General features: G+C 40.0%; 1 protein-coding gene across 2 annotated transcripts; it reads right to left on the bottom strand.

Moving 5' to 3' along the window:
• BAG4 (BAG cochaperone 4) lies at positions 1–27,950 on the bottom strand. Of its 2 annotated transcripts, XM_028096106.2 has the most exons (5): positions 27,353–27,949; positions 12,558–12,665; positions 2,945–3,199; positions 2,171–2,425; positions 1–1,459 (listed from the first exon to the last, which is right to left on the bottom strand). In XM_028096106.2, the coding sequence occupies exons 1-5, from the start codon at positions 27,620–27,622 to the stop codon at positions 974–976; spliced, it is 1,374 nt and encodes a 457-aa protein (XP_027951907.1). In that variant the 5' UTR covers positions 27,623–27,949; the 3' UTR covers positions 1–973. The 2 variants fall into 2 exon arrangements, with proteins under 2 accessions (XP_027951907.1, XP_027951908.1); XM_028096107.2 differs by lacking the exon at positions 12,558–12,665 and having other exon boundaries at positions 444–1,459; positions 27,353–27,950.
• Between the last annotated feature and the right edge of the window lie 17 nt (positions 27,951–27,967).

Below are 27,967 nucleotides of genomic sequence, written 5' to 3'. Positions count from 1 at the left end.
TTTCCAAATGGTCACATTTATTAGTTCTGCAGTTATTTCTTCTCACTGTGGCTTTAATTTTTCATCTGTATCTATCATAATGCTCTACATGGAAGCAGCAGCAGTGAAAAGATAATTAAGGGATGGGGGAAGGAAATTTTAAGGTGGATCTTTACCCAAAAACAATAAAAAAGCAAAAAAGAAAATGGCCACAAACATTTCATTCCTGTGCCCTTGCCATCTCCCAATTCGCCTTCCATTATTAACATGAAAAGGAGAAGTGGTAAAACTCTACCCTAATAATCTATACAAAAAAGGAGACAATTTACCTCAAGAACTCACTACACACTGCAATATGTTCAAGTGGTGAAAAGATATAAATTCATTCAGAACTGCCATACTATCTGGCTGTCAATATAGTCTCTTGAATAATTAAACATATTACTACAAAACGTACCAAGAAGTAAAGAATAATACTATATTTGTGAACTGCAAATAACAAAACAAAACAGAGGTCCAAGAAGGCTAAAGTCCAAGCTGTAATTTACACATGAAGTGTATGTTGAAAGCAGTCACAATGTACAAAAATGTGACAAGTAATCCAGATGGTTAAAAAAACAAGAGCCTGTTTGCCTCAGATTATATCCAGTCTCATCTGGTAGATTTTTGATAAGCCTGTTACATAAAGCGTGTTTCCCTCCTGCTGATAAGAAGCAGCTTGTAGATATCCATAATTTTCTTAAGGAGTGAGTCTACTTGGCAATAACGGTAACTCCACAGTTTCCTATTACATTCATTGGTCTGAAAACTGAAAACAACTCATAACTAAAATGTTCTTTCAAGTCCTTTACCAGTTTTTCAAGTTTTAATCAAAGGAAAGTTGGAATGTATTGCTTCTTGTCACCAACAAACATTTCAAAAAGAGGGTTAATTAACCAAAATCAAGAGTTCTTTGGTCAAGTTAGTAACAGGCTTCCCCTTTGTTCTAAATCCTTCATAATCCTTTTTTTTCCAGTTTTTCCAGGATGGCCTGGATTTTACAAACAGCCTCTTTCCTGGCCTGCCGGACAGAGTCCTGGCCCCCAGTTTCAACTGAATCCAGTTCCAAAAGTTCCTTGGTTAGCATTTCTTCCAGAAGCCAGTATGCTTTGTCTGTCTTTTTCCCTACGAACTCTTCTACTTCTTGCTCAAGATACTGGACCTTCTCCAGCACATGTATAATTTTTTTAATACTTGGGGGAGTACCTTCATCTGAAGATAAACACTCTTCAGGAAGATTATCACTTTGATCTTGATTGCTGGGGTGTTCATTGATGGTATTACCATACAGCTGAGGCTCAGCACTATACTGGACTTGAGAATCCAAAAGATCTGAATTATCATTGTTCATTGTTCCCGAGGATTCGTACTGATGGACATTGCAAGGAAAGTTGTGCCGGTTCATGCCTTGATCTGATTGGCTATAGGGGTATGAGGCATCCTTGGAGTGGGAGAGCAAAGAGGGGAAAAGAGCTGTTTTAATGGGAATCCATTAATATCAGATTTGTTAGCCCACATCTTTCACCTGACCATGAAGGGACATGAAAAGATTCCCCACTAATAAAATTGGACCTCCCTCCTTAATCATTTGAGAAAAACACAACCCTGAAAAGATAAAAGGAGTGCTCTGTCAAGTAAAAGGCAGAAAATTCCTGATAATGGCTGGAATCTACCCTGAAGCACTCATCATCATGAACACCTCATAATCTATCCTTCCCACCTCACAATCCGCAGTGACTTAATAAATAGGAATTATTTTTTTCCCTAAAGAGTTAAAACCTTAAGACAGATCTTAAAAAGGAACCTAGCCATAGGCAAATGATGGTTTATACAATTTCACACTGGTATCGTCTTCTGTCTACAGACTGAGGTAATAAAATACATCTTTGATTTTGTTTAATATTCAAAGTGCAGTACAACAAACAGTAAATGAGCATTTTTCTGGCTTTTACAGAAAAGATGTGAACCTAAAACTGCTCTAAAAAATAAAGTTTGTTAAAAGAAAAAAGAAACCAGGCTACGTAAAGCTATAGGTAGTAATCACCAACTTTTTGCAATTAATCCCCATTTAACACACACCAATGCAGAAAATTTCCATGTTGTGCTCTCTCAATTACCCAAACATCAAAAGAATGTTTAGAAGGTCTCCTACCTTGGGCTGATGGGGTGGTGGTGAAGGAGGTGACTGTGGAGAGCTGCTACTAGGCCATGGTGAAGTACTCTCACTCATGTAGGGATTCCCAGGTGGTGCTGAGGGGGCAGCTGAAGGCCAGGGGTAACGGGTTCCCATTCCATAAGCACCAGGAGAAGCCCATGAGTCCTCCTGTGGTCGTACAGTTGGTCCTGGTTGTGGAACACTACGATTACCATCCCCATAAGGATAATGAGGCAGGGTCATTCCAGGGTTCTAGATTGAGAGGAAGGAAATATGCTGGTCATTGCTAAAAAAAATTTAAAGTAATGAAAATAGTATAAACAGATTGAGCTGTTTCCTCTCTGCTTAACAGAGTATACTTTAGCTGCTACTGAGATAAGCTGCAGCATCTCTAATCAGTTGTAGTCATTTCTCCAAGCCAAAAAAGAGCTTGGTTCGAAAGATACAAGGGCAGATTTAGTGACAATCAAACTCAGAAGAAGAAAGATTAAAATTCAATGGCTAAAGCACAGCATAAGTCTGTCCCATGATATTATAAATAAGTGGACCCATATGCTATAAGGAAGCACAAATAAAAGATGTATTAGAACTCCCCTTGAAGTGCACAGAGAGATAAACATGGTATCATTCATAGAATTTTTTTTTTAAAGTAGCCCAACGCAGGGCTTGAACTCACGACCAAGAGTCTGGACACTTAACCAACTAAGCCTCCCAGGTGCCCCTCACTCACAGAATATTAAAAAAATAAAAACCCAACAGAAAACTGCTCACCTGTGAAGCAGGATATCCTGGAACCTGCCCCCTAAGAGGGGCTGCTTCAGTCTGGCAGTCCTGCTGAGGATACAGCCAACGAGAAACTGGGGCTGGGCTGTTGCCGGGTGAACGATAAGTGCTTGGAATCTCTGGGGAGTAACTGGTCTGAGTATATCCCGGTGTGTAATATGCCCCAGAGTATGAGGCAGTATTTGTCGCAGGACCGGTGGGGTATGGTGAGCCGTATACTCCATTTGTATAAGAATTCAAACTCTATAAAAAAGCAAAGTTGAGAGAAAAAAGGATGACTGAATGGAAGAACTGAAATGCCCTGACTTAAAATGCAACTTTGAAAACTTTAGGAAGGAAAAAGATTAGTAACTAATGAAAATATGAACGCCCGGCATGCCTGCGTGGCTCAGTCAGTTGAGCATCTGCCTTCGCCTAGGTCATGATCCCAGGGTCCTGGGATCGAGTCCCACAACAGGCTCCTTACTCAGCGGGGAGTATGCTTCTCCCTCTCCCTCTGCTTTCCACTCCCCCTGCTTGTGCTCTGTCAAATAAATAAATAAAATCTTAAAAAAAAAAAAAAGAAAATATGAACTCCCTAAGCAATCTCTGAAACATTCTTCCTCTCATATACTATGACCATATGCCACATATTAAACTCAAATTATCACTGTAGAGTCTGTGTTCTAACAATGAGAGAGTATGTTGTGATGCATGATGAAGTGATGGCCTCAGGGCCATGCTTCCCAAACACTTCCGTTAAGTATACCTAACAATAACACCTAACAGCGGAGAAGTTGTGCCGTTCCCCCTGGGGAAGGGTTCTGGGAAACCGGGGAAAGGGCTACACAGAGAAGAAAATAAACATGATACAACTGAGAGAAGAGAAGACTAGAGAGATAGCTCTGTGTTTGTGTCTGACCTCTCTGGAGCTTTCGTTTCTCCACTAGAAAAATGGAAATCATAAACTTACCTTGCAGGACTACTATGAGATGCTATGTATAAGTGCTTAGTGTCTGGCACATAGTATGCTCAATAAATGGTAATTATTTATAATATCACTGTTGTTACTATTATTATGGCAAGATCAAGAAATGAAACCAGATCTGACCCCAAAGCCCAGGTTCTTTGTACTATCCCACTCTGCTTCCCAAGTAAACAATAGACTACAGAGGCAAATTCTTCATTATGTTGCTTACTGTAGTTTTAAATCACCTCTCCAGACTATTATTGGCACCCAGAATCCTAGTTTAGTTATCCAAACAAGATTAAAGCTAAATTTTAAACGGTAAAAACATAGAATCGAGTTTTCCTGTACTCTTCTAAGATACATACTCTTTCCCGCTTTAGGTAGAAGAACAAGAAAAGAATCCCTGCGATGTTAACTAGACTTCACTGTGGTGATCATCTCCCATTGTATACAAATATTGAACCATTATATTGTACATTGGAACTAATACAATGTTGTATGTTAATTATGCCTCAATTTAAAAAAAGGCTCCAGATAGCTTATACAGTTGTTAATGACTGAAGAAAATAATATTCAAATTTGATTCCTACTCTAACACATCAAAAACTGGGATGAATCAAAGTAGGAGGGTAGTCATAATTCTGTGGAAAATAAATTCTCAGCCATACTTTTATGGCAAGGAGATAAAAGACAGGCTATTATCACCACTTGGCCAAAGAATTGCACGCAGGAACCGGTGCAATGGAAGATCCAGCAAGGCACTCCCCAACCAGAAGGACGATGAACCACCTCTTTGTTAAAGCTATTACAGGACTGTTAAAGTCATCCACCTAGATGTGCCTAAAAAAAGAATCCTTAATATAATGCACACAGCTGGAAACTTGATAAAACATCATGTGACTTTTTGTACTGTTATTCAACTTCTAGAAATCCTTCCTAAGGAGAAGATTCAACTAGAGAAAAAGTTACAGGCGTGAACTATTTATAGTCACACAAAATTGCAAACAACCTAAATGTCCTGCAATATAACGGAATGATTGAGTACATATTGGGCTATTCATCCAGGGAATTTTATTGTCTTAAAATTCACTGTTAGAAGGGTGCCTGGGTGGCTCAGTCGGTTAAGCGTCTGCCTTCGGCTCAGGTCATTATCCTGGGGTCCTGGGATCAAGCCCTGCATCGGGCTCCCTGCTCGGCAGGGAGTCTGCTTCTCCTTCTCCCTCTGCCTCTCCCCTGGCTTGTGCTCTCTCTCTCACTCACTCACTCTCTCAAATAAATAAAATCTTAAAAAAAAATGTACTGTTAGAACTGACCATTTAAAGATACTAAAGAATTATTTTTAGTTTTTTTAAATTTTAGTAAGTTATGTTTTTAAAACTTGTATTTTAAGATATATACTTGAGTATTTATAAGTAAAATAATATGTCTGGAATTTGCTTCAAAATAATCCAAGGATACAGATGAAACAAGATGAAACAAGAGACTGTGTATTGATACTTATTGAAGCTGAGATGAGTACATAGGAGATTACTGTGCTATTCTCATCCCTTCTGATTGTCTGAAAATTTCATTAAAAAAAAAAAAACTTCACCTGTTATTTCACCCTATAACATGGAAAGTACATATGATAAACAAAAAGTCATACAAAAAGTATATGTGTGGGGAAACTGAGTGGCTGTTGGTTAAGCATCTGACTCTTGATTTCAGCTCAGGTCATGATCTCAGGGTCTTGGGATGGAGACCCACATGGGGCTCCGTGCTCAGCAGGGAGTCCACTTGAGATTCTCTCCTCTTCCTTCTCCCTCTACCCCTACCCCCCCTCATGCATGGTCGCTCTCTCTCTCTCCAAAATAAATAAATCTTTTTTTTTAAGTGTATGTACAGTAAGTTTAAAGCTATGTAAACATAACAGGGAAAGGGCAAAACAAATTTACCAAAATACAGCTCTATTAGGATGGCAGAATTAGTGTTTCCCCCTTTTCTGTATTTTCCAAATATTTAGTAATAAAGTTGTATTACTTTGGTAGTTAAAAAAAAAAATTATGCTATTAAAAATGTCATGAAAGGGGCACCTCGGTGGCTCAGTCAGTTGGGCATCCGGCTCTGGATTTTGGCTTGGGTCATGGTCTCATGTTCTCGGGGTCAAGGGATCCAAACTCAGTGGGGAGTCTACTTGTCGCTCTCCCTCTCCTCCCCCCGCCCACCTGCATGTGTGCTCCCTCTCTCAAATAAATAAATAAATAAAATATTTTTTAAAAACGTCATGAAATCCCAAGTATGTCTAGAATCCAGTGGGCTGCTAGGACCACAGCAACTTCATCAGTGTCCAAGTAGACTATTTTAATGAAGGGAAACTTGTATCTAATGACAATAAGCTGCAATTTTAAAACGGTCAGCTGATATGCCAATAGATAAAATCTGAAACAGCAACTACAAGAAATAAATAAAATCTTTTTTTTTCTTTAAAGATTTATTTTACGGCACCTGGATGGCTTAGTTGGTTAAGCGTCTACCTTCGGCTCAGGTCGTGATCCCGGAGTCCCAGGATCAAGTCCCGTGTCGGGCTCCCTGCTCAGCAGGGAGTCTGCTTCTCCCTCTGCCCTTCACCTTGCTTATGCTCTCTCTTGCTCTCTCTCTCTCTCTCTCTCTCAAATGCATAAAATCTTAAAAAAAAAAAAGATTTATTTTAGAGAGAGATAGAGAGCACAAAGGGGGAGAGGGGCAGGGGGAGAGGAAAAGAGAGCATCCCAAGCAGACTGTGCTGAGCATGGAGCCTGACTCGGGGCTTGATCCCATGACCCTAAGATCATGACCTGAGCCAAAATCAAGAGTTGGACACTGACTGAGCGACCCAGGTGCCCCAGAAATAAATAAAATCTTTGACAATTATTAAATTTCTGTAAAAGTCTCATTCTGGCTTCCAGAAGAAATCAAGAGACTGGAATCACAAAAAATCCAGCTGCTACTCTTGTTCTAGATGTAAATATAGATATTACTTAGCATTCAAAAGTCAAAATAATGTCACACCAAAAGGGGTCTCATTGCAAGCTAAAGATCGTCCAATATGAATACTTCTTCCAAAAGTCAGTTTCACAGTTGATGGACTATTGTGTAGATATAGACTCCAAAGAGGCGAAAAGTGGTCAAGTCTCTCACCAGAAAGTGATACACTGTTCAATGAATTCCCTGTCCATTCCAAGGCAAACAGACCCAATACAAGCAAAAACAGATTACCTCTAAGCAACAGAACTCCTCCTATTGTGCTTCTCATGAAAACCATGGAAAGTCTTACCACATAAGTACTGCAAGAGTTCATAATTATCAGCAGGTGGTATCAATTCGGATTTCTCTAATACTCATTTTTGAAATTGCCAAATCTATGATCATACATAGGTTGCCTCCTCATGCCATATCTCTACTTATAGAACTATTCCAGGGGCGCCTGGGTGGCTCAGTCGGCTCAGTCAGTTAAGCGGCTGCCTTCGGCTTGGGTCATGATCCTGGGGTCCTGGGATCGAGCCCCACATCCAGCTCCCTGCCTGCCACTCTGCCTACTTGTGTTCTCTCTCTCTCTCTGTCAAATAAATAAATAAAATATTCAAAAAAAAAAAAAGGAACTATTCCAATTTTTGTCTCACTCAAGTTCCTAACTACAGTTCTTAATAGGCTATATTTTACAACTCAATTCCCCTTCAAATTAAATGAAAAAGTATCATGAGGTTCTGACCAATGTCTTTTTGTATCATGGTTTCTCAATTCAGAATGCTATCTTCAGTTTTCGGGGCACCTGGGTGGCTCAGTTGGTTAAGCCTCTGCCTTCAGCTCAGGTCATGATCCCAGGGTCCTGGGATTGAGCCCCGCATCAGGCTCCCGGCTTGGCAGGAAGTCTGCCTCTCTCTCACCCTCCGCCCCTCCCCATGCTTGTGCTCTCTCTCTCACTTGCTCTCTCTCTCAAATAAAGTCTTAAAAAAAAAAAAAAGAACCTCAGTTTTCTTTGTTAGAACTTTGCCAGTTCCTCAACTTGTTAAACACAGCAGAGCTACCATATGACCCAGCATCTCTACTCCTATGTATATAACGAAGAGATCTGAAAAAACTTATGTCCACGTAAAAATGAGCACACAAATGTTTGTAACAGCATTATTCATAACAGCCAAAAAGTGGGAAAAAAACCCTCAAATTTCTATCAACTGATGTTGGATAAAATAAATGTGGTATATCCATAAAATGGATAGTATTTGGCCATAGAAAGGAATGAAGTATCAGTACATTGCCACAACATGGATGCACATTATGCTGAAAGAAAGAAGCCAGTCATAAGATATCAAATATTACATGATTCTGTTTATGTGACATGTCCAGAATAGGCAAATCCATAGAGATCACAAGTATATTAAAGGTTGCCAGGGGCTAGGAGAAGAGAAAAATGGTGTGATAGATATATAGTTTCTAACTGGGGTGATGAAAATGTTCTGGAACAGACAGTGATGATAACTGCACACCTTGTGAATAGACTAAAAACAACTGATGTGTACATTTAAAGGGTGAATTTTATGAAATATGGCCAAACCACAAGCATATCACATTAAGCAATAACATTGCCTACTTCTCGATTTCAGTCATAGGAATGCAGATGACACAAGTAAAATGGAAGTCTGTGTTAAGATTTTTTTTATTTTGTATTCCACGATCTCATATCAACTTTATCCTAAAGTTCAAGTACCCATAATCATTATGAAAAATCAACTGTTTTTATGTTTTCTTTAAGTACATAAGTAAATCTTGCTCTAACTTTAATAAACTCTTCTAGCGCAAAATCAGTCTTAAAGGAATGTATCACCAAATTAATGAGAAAAAAGGGAACATGATTTTTTTTAAAGATTTTATTTATTTATTTGAGAGAGAGAGAGAGAAACAGCATGAGAGGGGAGAAGGTCAGAGGGAGAAGCAGGCTCCCCGCCGAGCCGGGAGCGCGACGCGGGACTCGATCCCAGGACTCCGGGATCATGACCCGAGCCGAAGGCAGTCACCCAACCAACTGAGCCACCCAGGCATCCGGAACATGATTTTTTAAATGAATTAATTATTCAGCCCCATAAAGAAACTTATTTTCATTATTTCAGCCTCCATGCCACCAGAAAATCAGAACAGAATTTGAATATATTATCTATTTGAAAACTATCAGGAGAATTACATTAGTATACTTTATGGTGATCTGAAAATTTAATTCTGCAGAGAACATCGGTTTACAGAGAATTCTGACCTCAATATAAAATTCAAATTCTTTGAAAGCTGCTTAAATGTAGCCGCTTTAAAACTATAAACTATATATACTACAGGGGCGCCTGGCTGGCTCAGTCGGTGGAATATGCGACTCTTGATCTTGCGGTTGTGAGTTCGAGCCCCATGTTGGGTGTTACAGATTACTTCTAAAAAAATGTGAATGTACTACAATCATGTTTTTAAAAATTATTTTCAAGGGCACCTGAGTGGCTCAGTTGTTAAGCGTCTGCCTTTGGCTCAGGTCATGATCCCAGCATCCTGGGATCGAGCCCCGCATCGGGCCCCCTGCTCCGCGAGAAGCTTGCTTCTCCCTCCCTCTCTCACTCCCCCTGCTTGTGTACCCTCTCTCGCTGTGTCTCTCTGTCAAAATAAATAAATAAAATGTTTAAAAAAATAAAAAATAAAAATTATTTTCAGGGGCACCTGGCTGGCTCAGTCAGAAGAGCATGCGACTTTTGATCTTAGGGTTGTGAGTTTGCACCCCACACTGGGTAGAGAGATTAATTAAAAATAAAATCTTCTAAAAAACAATTTAAAAAATTATTTGCATATAGAAATATGGCATCTAGACAGAAAAAAAATGGAAGGAAATACGCATATGTAACAATTATTGCCTTACTAAGGTTGCCAGATTATGGGTGACTTTGTAAACATTCCCTCATTTCCACAACGGTATTGTGGAAAAATAATTTGGCTATATTTAATAAGCATACATACCAAAACTCCAAAATTCCATACCCCAGGGAAGTTCTTGCCTCACATGTGTATAACAAAGAAGTGAAAAACAATGCAGAGTAAAAAAGCAAGCTGGAGAATGCTAGTATGAAATCATTCATATCAAGTCATGGTAAATAATACTATGTAAATGCACATACAAGTAGTACCAGCATAAGAACACATATGAGATAATAAATATAACTTCAGGAAATGGAAAGAAGTGTTACATGTGGCTTCAATTGTATTTGTTTTACTTCTTTTTAAAAATCTGAAACAAGAGGTCCTTGGGTGGCTCAGTCAGTTAAGCATCTGCCTTCAGCTCAGGTCATGATCCCAGGGTCCTGGGATCGAGCCCTAAATCAGGCTCCCTGCTCAGGGGGAAGGTTTCCCCTCTCCCTCTGCCTGCCGCTCCCCCTGCTTGTTCGCTTGAGTTCTCTTTCTCTCTGTCAAATAAATAAGTCTTTTAAAAATAATCTGAAACAAATGTAGCAAACTGAAAAACTGACAAAGCTAGGTGCTGGAAAAAACAATATACAAATTTTCTATACCTTTTCAGTATACTTCAAATATTTAAAATTAAATATTTGTCATAAGAGTACAATTTATTTGACACCAAAAGGAAAGGCAACAAAAGTAAAAACAAGTGGAAGTACCAGAAACTAAAAATTTCTGCACAGCAAAGGAAACCACCAACAGAATGAAAAGGCAACCTACTAAATGGAAGAAAATATTTTCAAATCATATATTTGATAAGGAGCTACTATCGAAAATATATAAAGAACTCAAAAAACTCAAGAGCAAAAAAAGAAACAATCCTATTAGAATATAGGCAGATAACCTGAATAGACACTTTTCCAAAGAAGACATAGATGGCCAACAGGTACACATCAAGGTATCACCCCATACTTGTTAAAATGGCTAGTATCAAAAAGACAAGAAATAACAAGTGTTGGTGAGGATGTGAAGAAAATCCCTTGTGCACTGTTGGTGGGAATGTAAATTGGTACAGCCACTATGGAAAGAAAGCAGTTTGGAGGTTCCTCACAAAATTAAAAACAGAATGATCCAGCAATGCCACTACTTATAATATATCCAAAGGACACAAAAACACTAACTCGAAAAGATATCTGCATCCCCATGTTCACTGCAGCATTACTTACAATAGCCAAGACATGCAAGCAACCTAAGTGTCTATCGATGGATGAATAAAGAAAATGTGGTGTATACATAAACAATTTACTATTATTCAGCCATAAAAAAGGAAATCTTGCCATTTGTGACAACATGGATAGAAATAACTCAGAGAAACACAAATATTATATGATCTCACTTATATGTGGAATCTTAAAAAAAAAAATCCTACATTCAGAGAATAGACTAATGGTTGCTAGAGGCAGGGCCAGGGGTACAAATGGGTGAAGGAGGTCAAAAGGTACAAACTTCTAGCTATGAAATAAGTTAAGTCATGAGGATGTAATATACAGCATAGTGACTGCAGTTAATACTGTATTGCATATTTGAAAGTTGCTAACAAAATAAATCATAAAAGTTCTCATTAGAAGAAAAAAATTGTAATGATATGTGGTGACAGATGTTAAATAGACTTAATTGTGGTGATCATTTCACAATGTATACAAATATCAAATCATTACATTATATACCTGAAACTAATATAATGTTACATGTCAATTATATTTCAAAAAAAAGTCAAACTTAAAACTTAAAAAATAAGTATATTGTATGCTTATTGTTTCCAGGTCCTAAGAAATAATCTATTATGCCTCAAGCTACCTTTGCTATAGATAGTATTTGCCTAGATATTTCCTTACTTCTGAGCCAAAAACATTAAGACAGAGTCCATTAAATAACAAAACTCCACACACTGCTACTATGAAATCTCCACAGGTTTTGAAAATAAATCAATACATTAAGAAAAATTTCAGGGCATGCCTCGGTGGCTCACTCAACTCAGGTTGAGTGCCCAACTCTTGGTTTCAGCTCAGATCATGATCTCAGGGTCCTGAGATCGAGCCCCAGGTCAGGCTCTGAACTCAGCCTGGAGTCTGCTTGAGATTCTTTTTCCCTCCCTCTCCCTCCCCCTCTACTCCTCTCCCTGCTTGTGCTCGCTCTCTCTCTAAAATAAATAAATAAAATCTTTAAAAAATAAATTCAGCGGGTGCCTGCGTGGTTCAGTCATTAGGCGTCTGCCTTTGGTTCAGGTCATGATCTCGGGGTCCTAGGATCGAGCCCCGTATCAAGCTCCCTGCTCAGCGGGAAGCCTGCTTCTCCCTCTCCCACTTCCCCTGCTTGTGTTCCCTCTCTCGCTGTCTCTCTTTCTGTCAAATAAATAAATAAAATCTTTTAAAAAATAAAATAAAAAATAGGGCGCCTGGGTGGCTCAGTTGGTTAAGCGACTGCCTTCGGCTCAGGTCATGATCCTGGAGTCCTGGGATCGAGTCCCACATCAGGCTCCCTGCTCGGCGGGGAGTCTGCTTCTCCCTCTGACCGTCCCCCCTCTCATGTGCTCTCTCTCTCTCATTCTGTCTCAAATAAATAAATAAAATCTTAAAAAAAATAAATAAAAAATAAATAAAATAAAATAAAAAATAAATAAAAAATAAATTCAGGAAGTCAGTCAATTTTAGATCATACCTGGCCTTGCATTTCCGGTCTTACAGGATATGTACTTGGGTATGGAGCCCTAGGTCGTGCAGGAGAATTCCAATAGTTAGAACTGTAGCTAGAATATGGTGGCTGGTCCTAAGGGGGGAAAAAATCACTTTTAATAATATTCTTATATCATAATGAAAAGTTGACAGAGGCATCTATAATTATTAAAAAAGAAAAGAGACAAAAAGCAATAGAACACTACTATAAAATCACTCATTATTAGGGCGCCTGGGTGGCTCAGTTAGGTTAAGTGACTGCCTTCGGCTCAGGTCATGATCCTGGAGTCCCGGGATCTAGTCCCGCATCGGGCTCCCTGCTCAGCGAGGAGCCTGCTTCTCCCTCTAATCCTCCCCCCTCTCATGTACTCTCTCTCTCTCATTCTCGCTCTCTCAAATAAATAAAAATCTTTAAAAAAAAATCACTCATTATTAAATTCTCATTACCAAATTGATACAGAAATACTATATGGTAAATCACATGCCCTAGAACAAAGCAATTATTGACTATTAAAAGTCTGTTCTTACGCATTATGATGCCAAATGATATATAAAGGAATTCTACTATGCCAACATGATTAGCAAAACCAGAGACCTAGATTCCTTTATCCCTCTCCAATCACCAGCCCCGTCACTACCAATTTAATTCATGCAACAAGATTATAGTTCTTTGCCACTGTTAAGGCCTATCTTACCAACTTTGGAGCTTGAAAATATTACTACTAAACTTTACTTCAAACATATAAATCTTCAATACTCTTTTGTCTGTCATAGTAGTTATTTTTGTTTTTTGTTTTCTTTTTTAAGATTTTATTTATTTGAGATAGAGAGTGAGAGCACGAGCCAGGAGACAGAAGGAGAGGGAGAAGCAGGCTCCCCACTGAGCAGGGAGCCCGACGCAGGGTTCAATCCCAGGACCCTGGGATCATGACCTGAGCTGAAGGCAGCCGCTCAACTGACTGAGCCACTCAGGTGCCCCATGTCACACTAGTTTTTTTCATATTCCTGTACTTTCTGTTATGGCTACGTTTCTGCTGGCAGCCTACAACTAACCCAAGTATCATGAATTGATAAAGAACAATTACCACTCCAAGAAGAAAATCTAGCTATAACGTTAATCTCTACAGCTTTGCACTCCAACTCAAGAGTTAAAGCAATGATTTGCAGTAAGCCAATAAACTCCAAGAGACCAGATCAACTCAAAACTTTTTAGAGTCTAGTTTAATGTATACATGCTATCCTGTAATTTATTTTGCTTTGAACTTTATATTTTTAGTTTTAAGCTTAAACAAGATCTTCAAATTGTTTCACAAAGAAATTCATTGGCAGTTGTAATCACTGAGAGTTTAATTATCACCATGTTAGTTTAACTGCACTACTTATCAGTTTCATAATGCTTTGTTTTCAAAGCACATAATTATTCCATATGACATTATACAAGTTGGGCAAGTAGCATCTCCTTTACATGATACAGAAACTAGAGAATAGCCAGATTTAAAAAAATTTTACAGGCAAACTTCAGATTCTAACTACCAAATTTCTCAAGCAGACAGATGCCCCCAATTAATGCCCTCCCTTCCTTTCCCTGGTTAAAGGGTAAGCATTTGACTAATTGATTTCTCTCTACCAAGAATCTGAATCTTGAGTAGTAGAGATAAAAAGACAAGGGTTGAAGCTGACTCACCCCAGCAGTGGTGAACTAACACCTAAATCTCCAGAACTACCCTGGTTTCTGTTCTCTCCTCCTGACTGACTCTCTCTGGTACTCCACATTTTCATTACTTCTTCACCCTCCTATCCGTCACCTCACTCATGTCCTCACTTCCTTCCTTAACTCAGCTTCCCAAAACCTAATCCTTTGCCGCTGCTTCCCTCAGATACACTCACCCTGAAAAAACTCAACCCAGTTTAAACCCAACTGTCCCCTGCCTTCACATCTGCACTTCCTCTAAATACTGGTGGAGAGAAACGCTAGAGCTCTCTGCTTTCTTTCTCAATTAGAGACCACAAATCTCAAGTAGACACAGCACTGCCTAGCAACTATACCACACTTCCTTAGGATGGATATTCATCTCACTCTCCAGAACAACTATTTCACTCTTCCCCCCGCAAATCTCCAATATCCTTTTAGCCTGCCCCTCATTTTTCAACTGACAACTTTATCACATATTTCACCAACAAAAATTTTTTTTAAAAAGGAAGAAGCAATCAGACAAAAACTCCATCTTCCTACTTACTAAATCAAATGCACCCAGCCATTGTCTTCCCAGAGAGCACGAAGTGCCTTTGGCCCTATTAAAGGCCAATCCCTCCACACAGCTATAGACCACATAACCTCTTACCTTCTAGAGGATTTGATTCCTGTAGTCTTTCCTCTAACTTCTCCTAGTCAAACAGATCACCCCCATTACAACAAAAACCTGCCCTTAAGATTCTCCTAAACAAATATTTAAATATATATTTAAACTACCATAACAGTGTGGCAAGAGTAGGCATATAAATCAGTAAGATTAACAATAACCTACCCGATAATTGCTGAAGACAAGTGATAGCTATCTGGAAGTTTTATTATACTAGTCTCTCTACTTTTACATATAATTAAGTTTATAATACAAAAAGTTAAAAAATGGGGTGCCTGGGTGGCTCAGTCAGTTAGGTGTCTGCCTTCGGCTCAGATCATGATCCCAGGGTCCTGGGATCGAGCCCCAAATCATGCTGAGCAGAATCATGCTCCTTGCTCAGCGGGAAGCCTGCTTCTCCCTCTCCCTTTGCCTGCAGCTCCCCCTGCTTGTGCTCTCTAATAAATAAAATCTTAAAAAAAAAAAGTTAAAAAAACAACACTGTGGGGCAGGGACTCAAGGCAGACTTCCCTTAAATATACCATGCTTAGCACATCTGACTTTAGAACAATTGTAAATATTTCACATAATTATAGAAAATGACATATTTTTAAATCCCTAAAAAAGTAACATAACTGCCAAAGCCAACGTTTTTTTAAGATTTATTCATTTGACAGAGAGAGACACGGCGAGAGAGGGAACACAAGCAGGAGGAGTGGGAGAGGGAGAAGCAGACTTCCCACTGAGCAGGGAGTCTGACTCTGGGCCTGATCCCAGGACCTGAGCTGAAGGCAGACGCTTAACAACTAAGCCACCCAGGTGCCCCCAAAGTAATGAAGACTTACTCCTTGTTTATTCTAAGAGTTTCATAGTTTTAGCTCTTACATTTATGTCTATGATCCATTTTGAGCTAACTTTTATACATGGTGTGAGAGTCCAACTTTATCGATTATATATGGCTATCCAGTTGTCATGGTATTGTATGTTGTACCGTAGACTACTCTGTCCCTCTATTAAATGGGCTTGGCATCTTTACCAAAAATCACTTGACCACAGACACATGAATTTATTTCTGGACTCTCAATTCTATTCCATACAGACATAAGTTACATATATCTTTTTCTTTTTCTTGCCCAATTGCCCTAGCTAGAACTTCCAGGACAATGCTGAATAGTAGTGGCAAGGGAAGATATCCTGGTCTTGCTCCTGATCTTAGGGAAAAGCATCCAGTCTTACATCACTAAACATGCGGTTGGCTGGCTGAAGGTGTTTTATAGATGCCCTTTATCAGATTGGAGAAATTTCCTTGTATTCCTGGAGTGATTTTTATCAAGAAAGAGTGTTGGATTTTGTCAAATGCTTTTTCTTTTTCTATATCTATTGAAATAATCATAGAGGTTTTGTTTTTTGATTGATATATTACATTGATTTTCAGATGTTAAATCAACTTTGCATTCCTGGGGTAAATCCCACTTGGTCATGGTATATAATTCTTTTTATGTGTTGCTGGATTTGGTTTACTATTTTTTTTTGGAGGACTTCTGCATCCATATTCATAAGAGATATTGCCCGTTTTCTTTTCTTGTGATGTCTTTGGTTTTGGTATTAGGGTAATAACTGCTTCACAGAATGAGTTTAGAAGTGTTCTCTCCTATTTCTTAGAAGAATTTGTGAAGAATTGGTGTATCGGTTCTTGAAATGTTTGGTAGAATTCAGTAGCCCACCTGGGCTTAGACTTTCTTTGTGGGCAGTTTTTGTTTTATTACCAATTTAATTTCTTTACTTGTTATAGGTCTATTCAGATTTCCTATTTCTTCTTGAGTTAGTTTTGGTAGTTTGTATCTTTCTAGAAATTTGTCCAACTTCTTCTATGTTACCTAATTTATTAGCATACAATTATCCAACAGTATTCCATTATGATTTTTATTTCTGTAAGATCAGTAGTAATGTTCCCTCTTTCATTTCTGATTCTAGTAATCTCTCTCTTTTTTTCTGGGTCCATCTAGCTAAAGACTCATCAATTGTGTTGATCTTTTCAAAGAACCAGCCTTTCCTTGCATTGATTTCCTCTACTGTTTTTCTATTCTCTTACATTAATTTCTACTCTTCCAAATGCCAGGCAGGTACCCCACCACTCTTAGCATTTCGTTCCTTCTGTTTGCTTTAGGTATAGTTTGCTCTTCTTTTTCCAGTGTCAAGATGGAAACTTAGGTTATTGATTTGAAATCATTATTCCTTTTTTTTAAAGATTTTATTTCTTTTTTTTTTTTAAAGATTTTATTTATTTATCTGACAGAGACACAGCGAGACAGGGAACACAAGCAGGGGGAGTGGGAGAGGGAGAAGCAGGCTTTCCGCAGAGCAAGGAGCCCGATGTGGGGCTCATGACCTGAGCTGAAGGCAGATGCTTAACGACTGAGCCACCCAGGCGCCCCTAAGATTTTATTTCTTTATGGGAGGGGGAGGAGCAGAGGGAAAAGGACAAGCAGACTTCACACTGAGCCCACACAAGTGGGGCTCAATCTCACCACCCTGAGATCATGAGCCAAAACCAAGAGTCAGGCGCTTAACCAACTGAGCCACCCAGGTGCCCTGAAATCATTATTCTTTCTTAATACAGGCATTTATAGCTATAAATTTCCTTCTAAGCAGTACTACTACTTTAGCTATATTTTAAGAGTTTTGGTATACTGTCTTCATTTTCATTTATCTCAAAGTATTTTTTAATTTCCCTTTTGATTTCTTCTTTGACCTGCCGGTTATTTAGGAGTGTTTTATTTAAGGGACACCTGACTGGTTCAGTTGGTAGAGCGTGTGACTCTTGATCTTGGGGTTGTAAGTTTGAGCCCCATGTTGGATGTAGAGATTACTTAAAAATAAAATCTTTAAAAAATATTAAGGAGTGTTTTATTTAATTTCCACATAGACGTGAGTTTCCCAAGGTCTTTCCTGCTATTAATATCTAATGTCTTTACATTATGGTTGGAGAACATCCTTTGTATTATTTCTATCCTTGTATACTAAGATTTGTTTTATGGCTAGCCTATGGTTTGTCTTGAGAATGTTCCATGTGTACTTGAGAAGAATGTATATTCTATTGTTGGGTGGAGTGTTCTATAGATGTCTATTATGTCTAATTGATTCACAGGGTCGTTCACATCTTCTATTTCCTTGTTGATCTTATTATCTAGTTGTTCTATCCATTACTGAAAGTGGAGTACTGAAGTCTCTATTATTGATTGATAATAATTGTTGAGCTATTATTGAACTATTTCCTCCCTTTATTTCTGTAAGCTTTTCCTCAATGTATTTTGGTATTTTGTTATTAGGTACACATATTTTTAAAGTGATTATATCTTCCTGATCGATTACCCTTCTTATCATGTCCCACTTTATCCCTAGTAACATCTTTTGTTTTAAAGTTTACTTCTTGGATACTGTATAGCCACTACAGTTTTCTTCTAGTTACTGTTTCCATATTTCTTTTTCCTCTTTTTAGTTTTAAACCATTTGTATCTTTACATCTGAAGTGTGTCTCCCACAGACAGCTGAGAAGGAAAAACCTTCTACTCCTATGTTTTTCATTTACTCTCACGCTATTACCACATTCACAACACTTCTGATACCAGATGTGAGATTTCTTTCCCCATGCCAAGCAATTCTGCAACACCAGCTGGCTATCCTACAATTAAACTATCTACCTGTAAATAGCATCAGATCCCAGAGGTTAGGGGCTCAGTCCCATGAGAGTGCCCCCCACCACTTCAAATGCCAATTGCAAGCAACAGGTCCCCTGGTCTCCAGGTTACCCACAATTTATGTCTCACTAGGCTACAAAGTGGAGGTTTCCATGACCTCTTCCCCCTTGGATTTGATTATTTGCTAGTACATCTCACCCGGCTCAGGGAAATATTTACGATTACCAGTTTATTAAAGGATATGATAAAAGATACAGATGAACAGCCAGATGAAGAGATACATAGGGCAGGCAAGGTCTGGGAGGACCCCATGTACAGAAGCTTCTGTTCCCACGGAGTCAAGGTGCATCACCCTCCCAGTATGTAGATAGGTACACCAAACGGGAAGCTCTCTGAACCCCACTGTGTTTGGATTTTTATGGAGACTCCCTCACGTAGGCATGATTAATTATTAACTTCATTTCCAGCCCCTCTCCCTTCTCTGGAGAATGAGGACCAGGACTGAAAACTCCAAACATCTAATCATGGGTTGGTCTTTCTGGTGACCAGCCCCATCCAGGAGCCATCCAGGAGATCACCCAGAGACACCTCATTAGAACAAAAAATAGTGTATCACCCAGGAAATTCCAATGGGTTTAGGAGCCCTGTGTCAGGAACTGGGGTCATAGACCAAATATTGAACAAAAATACTCCTAGTGCTCTTTTTTTTTTTTAAAGATTTTATTTATTTGAGAGAGAGAGAGAGAGAGAGCGTGCGCACTTGGGGGGGTGGGTCAGGGGAGAAGCAGACTCCCTGCTGAGCAGGGAGCGCAATGCAGGACTCGATCCCGGGACTCGATCCCGGGACTCCAGGACCATGATCCGAGCCGAAGGCAGTCGCTTAACCAACTGAGCCACCCAGGCGCCCTCCTAGTGCTCTTTTCATTTAGGAATTTACAAGGGTTTCAGGAGCTCTGCGCCAGGAACCCAGGACAGAGACCAATATGTATATTTTTTCTTTATCTCACAACAGCATAGAATTGGATCTTCTTTGTTTTCTTTATCTCATATCTGTTTTTGTTCCTCTGTTCTTCTTTTACTGCTTTCTTTTGCCTTAAGTGAATATTTTCTACTGTAATATTTTAACTTCTCTAATGAGTGTGTGTGTATGTGTGTGTATTTCTTTCCCTCACCACACCTAGCTGTTAAAGCTCCACACCCTGGGATAAAAAATTGTTCCACAAACTGATCCAACCAAAATTTAGGCTTCTTGGAAGAGACAGGTCTCAAAGTCAGTGTTTAAGATTTGTTCTAACCCCAAAGGGCTTCTCCCAGCTATTCCTTTCCCTGGTTCTCTTTAGCAAACTAGGTGGTCTATAGTTTAGACCAGATGTCCCATGAATCTACCAATCTCCTCCCAGTTGCCTTTCACAACAATCTCCACAGTTTTCGAGAACATCCTTAGGCTTCCGCTTCTCCACACCACACTCTGTTGCAAATAAAGTCAGTTCCTTTGGGAAAAGATTAGGAGCTACCTGTTTTACAGTCTGCTTCTGCCTCCAAATAAAATGTCTGAGCCACCCTCCGCAGCTGGGTTGGGGACAATAGTATGCCTCTCTAAGAGACACCCTGCTTTAAGAGCTGAGCACCTGGTGGAGGAAAGGGCAGTAACCTCAGGGCTTCTCAGCTTGCCTTATAAGCCAGGGTAAAGGTGATCAGAGCCCTAGTATTCTCAGCAGTGCCCTGCCCAAAATAAAGCCTCCATCCCCAAGTAGGTACGGGGCAGAGGAGGGAACCAGCATTACTTAACCACACTTGCCTGGAATTTGGTCTCATCAACAACAGCTGGCGGCAAGATGAGAAATGTTGACGTGCTGCCCCTCCCAGCATGAGAACCCTCTGACTGGGAGCTGGGAGAAGAGGGAGCCCTGTTTTCTTGGCTGCACCAGTCTGGAATGGAGTTTGTCTCACTGCTCTGAGGGAAGAATGGAGCAGGTCCTGGTTCAAACAGCACAGACTCTCACTGTTCTCACTGAGTTTGAGTAGATTTTCTAGAATAAATGTTTATTCATTTGCTATATAACCTAAAACCATTTACAGAGACTTTAACTGGTTGTTTTTGAAAAACAGTTTTCACCAGTTTCACTGGGGACTGGGTCCACAGAGCTCCTCACGCTGTCATGCCAGAACTAGAACCTGGCATTATTTTGGCCTTATTTTATATATTATTGTAGGACTGTGCAAGTATTTGTAATTATCCTAACATTGTTAGTAACCAAGATATTCCACACAAAAGTAATAAATACAATCAAAGAAATAAAAATAATTTGTAATGTTAAATTTGAATTAATATAAATATGAACTCATTTATTTTTCTATCTAAAAAAAGCCTATTTCAGGGCACCTGGCTGGCTCAGTCGGCAGAGCATGCGACTCTTGATCTCGGGATTGTAAGTTTGAGCTCCAAACTGGGTGTAGAGATTACTTAAAAATAAAATCTTAAGAAAAAACTTTTTAATTAAAAAAACCTATTTCATTAACTGTCCATCGAAAGGTCTAAAAGCAGTGATAACACAATTGCAATCAGTATACCTAGCACTCAAATTTAACTTCTGTACGACTTACGAAGCTATTGTCTGTCAACACAGCATTTTTTTTTTAAGATTTTATTTATTTATTTGAGAGAGAATGAGAAATAGAGAGCACGAGAGGGAAGAGGGTCAGAGGGAGAAGCAGACTCCCCGCTGAGCAGGGAGCCCGATGCGGGACTTGATCCTGGGACCCAGGATCATGACCTGAGCCGAAGGCAGTCGCCCAACCAACTGAGCCACCCAGGCGCCCAACACAGCATTTTATAATTGGCTCCGTCCTGCAGGATTGGCAGTCCAAACATTTCTCCTTTGCAACTTGGTTACTATTCAGTTCTGCCAACAGGAGGCACTAGGTTAGAGGAGGAGAGAAGGGACTTCCGGGCTCCTTCCAGTTGCTTATTTGCTGTTTCTGTCATTGTCAGCCTAGCAACACCCTTCCACCTGGGGGTGGCAGTTAGCAGCAATCTCCAAATTCTTCTGGTTTTCCAGAACTCCCTCAGACACCAGTGCTAGCCAGGCAGTGCCTTCTGGGTTCCAGCTCCACCAGGCCATTCTCCCAAGTTGGCAGGTTCTAATAACCCAACCTCTTCTCTTTGTTCCCCAGCCCTAGGAACTGTAGCTGTTTCCAAGTTACCATCTCTGTATTACCTCCACTTTCTCTTTTTGCCTTTTGAGATCACCAATGCCCACTTCACTAATTTCCTAGAACAAATTCTCTCTTTTATTTAAAGGATTTATCTATCTATTTATTTATTTTAGAGTCGGGGAGGGGAAGGGGGTCCCCACTGAGCACAGAGCTTGATGTGGGGCTCGATCCCAGGACCCCGAGATCATGACCTGAGCTGAAATCAAGTGTCAGATGCTTAACTGACTGAGCCACCCAGGTGCCCCCAGATCTCTCTTTTAAAAGAACTAGTGTAGGTTCTGTTTTCCTGCCTGGATCCTGACATATGCTTCTAAATATAATCTTACATTTTTTTAAAAAATCAAGGTTTTCTTAAAGGAATGGTTCATTATGTCTGGGACAGAATACATACAAAATAAGCCTGGCACATCTTGTACCAGAAATCAAGGAAGGTGTCAAAAATCAGTGGGTCATGTCAAAAGGACTCAGAAGCCAAGAAGAAGGGACTCCCATTCTCATGATATGAAATCATTTAAGCAATAAAAATAATGACTGTAATTGACTGAAATACACTCAAAATACAGAGTATATTTTATATGTGTATACATACATATATACACATTATGCAAATGAGATGACACTTAAAACAACAAATGAGAAAGTTACTTTTCTATAATTTTAATAGGGTTTAGAAATGAATGAAAATTAAATCTTCCATCTTATCCTAGGAATCTTTCTTTTAAAAGATGGGTCATTATCTATACCTTGATTATGGTAGTGGTTACATGACTGTATGCATTTGTCAAAACTCATAGAAATATATCTTTAAAAAGGTACAACTCACAGAATGTAAATATATCATAGTTTTTAAAAACGAAAAATAGATTGTTGTCTATGGCCACACCACCATGAACACGCCCAATCTCATCTGAAATCGGAAGCTAAGTAGGGTTGGGCCCGCTTAGTACTTGGATGGGAGATGTCTTCAATGAAGAGGCAAGAATTACTAATTTTATTAAGTCTTAATAAAAGACTGTCTTTGCTTTTTTTCCTCCCCTTTGGACAAAATGGAACAAATCTAAAAATATCCCCAGTAACAATGAAAGTCTGTAGCTCAAGGCCTTCCTAACCTGAAAGACATAATTCTATGAAATATCATTTGGTTTCACAGGAAGCTGGCTGAAGCTGATCTGTTTTATAATCCAAGTTGCCAATGTTATCATGTGCTTAACTCTTTCCAAATTTTTTATTTGTTGTCTGAAACTAGACAAACGTGCTAAAAGGTGATGTAAACCAGACAAAAATGAGAAAAGGTTTTCACAAGAGGCAGTAATTAATGTGAATTAAAGTTCTTGTTGCACTGGAAATTTGATCAAAATTATGCAAGAAGATAACAAATTCATTTACTTCCTCTTTGAGAAGAAACACCTAAATCTCAGATGAAGGCTGGAGTCAACTTCTTTCATATTTATCTTAGAACTAGTTTTGTAGAAGTATACACAAGATTAAATTTACAAAGTGACTTACCAACATGCCTCCAAAAAATAATCCCAACCCAAACAAATCTAACAGCAGAAGAATCTGACTAGTGCTGCCACTAAGTCCCATTTACAAATTTGTTTACGTTGTTCACAAGAATTAGACAAAAATTAGAAAAGTACATTAAAAATTATTTTTAGCTATATATGCCCAAATCACTACAAAAGCACTTTACGTTCCTATGCTGACCATCATCCTAAATTTTTATTTTCAATCTCATTTGGGTCTCTCCCAGGCTTCTCTACAATTTCCCACTTCCCCTGGCACCTGTTTCAAACATTTATCATATCACATTCCCAGTTTATGTTATTCCACTTCCTCTCCTCTCAGATGACCTAGCCTCCTACTTCACCAAGGACACCAAGAGTTATAAACTCTTTCAATGTCCCTCCCCTCCACCTCCAAACTGATCTCCCCCCACCCCACCGCTTTAGCTTGGAGAAAAAGGTTTTCCAGCTCTTCCTCACTTCTTCATCCCTCTCTCCACGAGCCACATTCCATCATTTTGTTCCCATCTTTTTTCCTACTCTCTGCTTACAAACATATTCAAGCCACTAATCCTAAAAATTCTTTCCCCGATCCTGGTTTGCAGTCAAGTAACCACTTTCTCATTTACTAACTTCTGGAAGTAGTAACGTATGTAAACGTACATACTTGGGTGTTGTCTTGGCACCCAAACCTGCCACTATTTTAAACTCCCACCACTAAAATCAACAAGACCCTTTCAATTGCCAAATCCAACAGCGTCTTTTCAGTTCTCATATAACTAACATTCAAAATAATTGTGTCTTTGCTTGGTTTGCACTGCATGACTTTCCTGATTTCCCTACTATCTTTCCAAGTATTCTCTCTTATTGTCTTCTTCTGAATCCTCTTTCTTTGTCACTTATTCTAGACTCTCAAAGATCTCCTGTGAGAACATTACCCAGTTTGGTAATTCAAATATGCTTAGCTTTGATGACTCTCAAATCACCATCTCCATCCCCCATCACCCACCTGACCCCACATCTATTGTTTTGTACCTATAGACAACAACTCCTGGATACCAGAGACTATAAAATTTGGCATCAAAAAAAACAAAAACAAAAAGAGAAAATCACAAACTCCTGTCTCATCAATCACATACATTACATCCAGAGCTTGGCACATAGTAACCACGGTGAATTACTGGCTTCCAACAGAAGTGAAATAAAGGCAGTACACAAACCCTTGTGAAGTCTTTGCATTTTTTTAAGCTCCTCTCTTAACCAATCACTAGTTCTTCTGGTATGAAACTAAACTATATCTTCCCATAAAAACCTGTTCCTCTTCCCTTTTATTACTATGAAACATTTATTCCTAGGAAATACTAAAACTTCAGAATCACCTTATGTTTCTCTGGCTTCCCTCACTTCCAATTGATATAAACCTTTAAAAATGTCTTTCAAATCTATGCAGCTTGTTTTGGAAATGCATTCAGAAAGTAAGATTGATACAGGTGCATGGGGCTGGTTCAGTTGGAAGAGCATGTGACTTCTTGATTTTGGGGTTGTGAGTGTGGGCCCCACGTTGGGTGTACAGATTACTAAAACACCCTACACAATTCTAAAATCTTAACTTCTCTAACCTTGCCCAGAAAACACACTCTTGTTTTAAGAATACTGCGAGTCCAAGGAGAAGTCATCTCTTTATCGTTCGTTTTCTCCTTGCTTTCCACTGATCTTTGGTATAGTTTGCCTACTTATAGGCCAAGCATTTTATCACTCTAATCTACCATGGGATAAAAGTTCCGAAGCCTACTTATTCCAGATTTACACACACACACACACACACACACACACACACAAATATAACCGTTCTTCACAATTAATCACTCCCTACATGTTGTTTCTCATATAATTTTTTAAAGATATGACCATCATAGCATAAAACCCACCCTTTTTAAAAGATTTTATTTTTATTTATTTATTAGAGAGAGAGTGCAAGCGGGGGGAAGAGCAGACGGAGAGGGACAGGCAGACTCCACTGAGTGCAGATCTGAGGCGGAGCCCGATCTCCGGACCTTGAGACCATAACCTGAGCCGAAATCAAGAGTCAGACGCCTAATTGAGCCACCCAGGTGCCCCAAAACCACCCTTTTAAAGTGTACAATTCAATGGTTTTTAGTATATTCAAAGTTGTGCAACCATCGTCACTATCTAAATTCAGAATATTCTCATCACCCCCAAAACAAACCCCATACCCTTTACCATCACCTCAAAGTCCCCAGTCCCCCAGCCTCTGGTAACCACTAATCTTCCTGTCCCTACAGATTTGCCTATTCTGGACATTTCATATAAATGGACTTATACAGTATGTGTGTGGTCTTTCTACCTTTGTCCATGTAGCACGATGTTTTCAAGGTTCATCCATGTCGTAGAATGTATCAGTACTTAATTTCCTCCCTACGGCTAAATAATTTCATTGCATAAATATACCATATTTTATCTATTCATCAGTTGATGGCCATTTGGGTTATTTCCACTTTGTGGCTACTCTGAATAATGCTGCCATGAACATGCTTGTTGTTCATAAAAACAGGCAAGTTTTTAAGTAGATATGTTTTCAGTTCTCTTGGGTACATACCTAAAAGCAAACCTGCTGAGTAATATACTAACTCTATGCTTAACATTCTGAGGAACTGCCAAACTATTTTCCAAAGCACTGAACCATCTTACATCCCCACCAGCAATGTATGGGAATTTCACCACTACATTTTCAACCCATGAGGATATTATAATTACTGAACAGAAAGAGAGGTGTGTCCCCTGACCATATAATAATTCATTGCCAAGAATACTGATTTAACAAAAAAGAAGTATATTTCTGGCAGGAAGACAAGGAGTAGAATGTTGTAAGTCCGAGTGTACAGGTTCCCCCTGCTATCTGAAAGTAGAACATTCCTATGAAATCTTTTGTAAGCCAAAATGTCATAAAGCGAAAAAGCAATTACCATTAATTTTTTATGAAAAATGTTTTAGCATTCCCAGGCCTCCAAAATAACCTTTCTTAGGCTTTTCTGCTACCTTAGGACATATCTTGCCAACAGATGCACAAAATAAATTGAGATAAAGCACAGAGGCTCACAGACACAGTTCAAAGCTATGGCACTGTGATGCTGAGTGTAGTTCCCAGGGCAGGAGCTTGGCGGTGCCACTCTCACTGCCCAGTGGCGCACTGCCGCTACAACTGCTTGCTGCAAAACAAACGCTGAAGCTATTTTCGCTTTTCACCTTTTTTCCTAAAAGCAAAACTCCTCTTCAGATTTCTTTCAGTTAGTAAAAACAGACACTAAGGTAGGTCTGTCCTAAAAAACAAAGTGGCAATAAAGGTGAACCTTCAAAAAGCCAGGGATATCTCTACTGACCAAGTGAGTTAGCCTCTCAGAGCCAACTATTAAATCATAAAACAGGGAGGCTGTAATGACAATTACGTTGCAGCCGCAATGTAATTTAACAATCCAAGTAAAGGTGAGTATTGGTGATTCAATCCTGGGCAGAGCATTAGGGGCAAAGGGCTAAATGCCCGATCCCTCCTCTTCCTTCTCAGATCCTTCCCGTCGGGAGGGGTTGCTGAGTGACAGCGGGGGCTGCAGCCACCTCCCTTCTCGGGGAGAGCCAGCCATATGAGCCACGCAGAATAAATTGTTAGAGCTCAAAAAGCTTGGCCAGGTCACTCCAGCCCAACATCAATCCAAGACGAGAGATTCCGCAGCTTGCTACTTAGCTTAGCAAGTCAGAGCAGGATCTTTCTTCCTTTTTTAATGGTAACAGACACATTTATCATGGTCGAAGCAGAAAAGGAGACGCAAAGAGAACACAAGCATATCCCCCCAGCCACAAATCCAGTCTCTGTCTCTCTAACCCCCCATAACGAAAACAAATACGAAACCCGATCCATTACGAACTCTGGAGGTTTATCAATCCCAATGGCCCTCACCCTCCAAAGACTCCCCTTATCGGAACCCCCGGGACAGATGGTGCAAAGCTTACCTGGTGGTTTCCTCCAGCTCGACCCGTTTCTGACCAGGAGCCTGGAGAGGCATAGTAGCCATCGCCTCCTCCGCCTTCTCCCGGCCAGGTGGTCTCAGCAGGGCCGCCCCCGCGCACCCGCCAGGAAATGGGAGGCTGAGGAGGTTCAGGGCGAGGAGGATACAAGGGCGGAGGTGGGTGCATGGGCACATCTCCACCCCGGGGCCCGTAGAAGCGGCCATACGCAGGACCGTCACTGGGGCCGTAGCCCGAGCGCCTCAAGGCCGACATGGGCTCTACTGCCCCGTAGCGCTTCCCGCCCCCCACGGCCAGCCCATAGCGCAGGCGCCAGCCGAGGAGAGGAACTGGACAGCAGGGAAAGGGGTCGGCCGACAACAGCCAATCCCAGGCCCGTTCCCGCCCCTTCGGCTGCCGAGTCTGAGAGTTGAAGGTCGGAGGTCCGTGACTCGGGGGTCTGGGAAGCAAAAAGACTTGCGGCAGCACCGTGTTTCTTAAAAGGGAGAATACATTTTCCTTACCATCTAGTCAATCTAGATTCCTCTTCCCCTTTTATCAGGGATGGGGAATGGGTGTCCCGGGACCGCACGACAGCCCCGCCTCTTCCTGAGGACGGGC

Source organism: Eumetopias jubatus, unplaced genomic scaffold (assembly GCF_037043125.1).
Source record: "Eumetopias jubatus isolate StellerSeaLion01/CBP00866 unplaced genomic scaffold, mEumJub1_p1.0 scaffold_2, whole genome shotgun sequence".
NCBI classification, from domain to species: Eukaryota; Metazoa; Chordata; class Mammalia; order Carnivora; family Otariidae; genus Eumetopias; species Eumetopias jubatus.
This window is presented reverse-complemented; position numbering and strand designations above follow the sequence as displayed.

Bases quoted from the DNA above. Each gene is read 5' to 3' on its own strand.
- BAG4 (XM_028096106.2), bottom strand. From the start codon at position 27,622: ATGTCGGCCTTGAGGCGCTCGGGCTACGGCCCCAGTGACGGTCCTGCG. The intron at 3,200-12,557 runs GTATGATCTAAA...GCTTTTTTATAG, and splicing joins GACCGGAAATGCAAGGCCAG to AGTTTGAATTCTTATACAAA. The intron at 1,460-2,170 runs GTAGGAGACCTT...TCCCACTCCAAG, and splicing joins CACCACCCCATCAGCCCAAG to GATGCCTCATACCCCTATAG.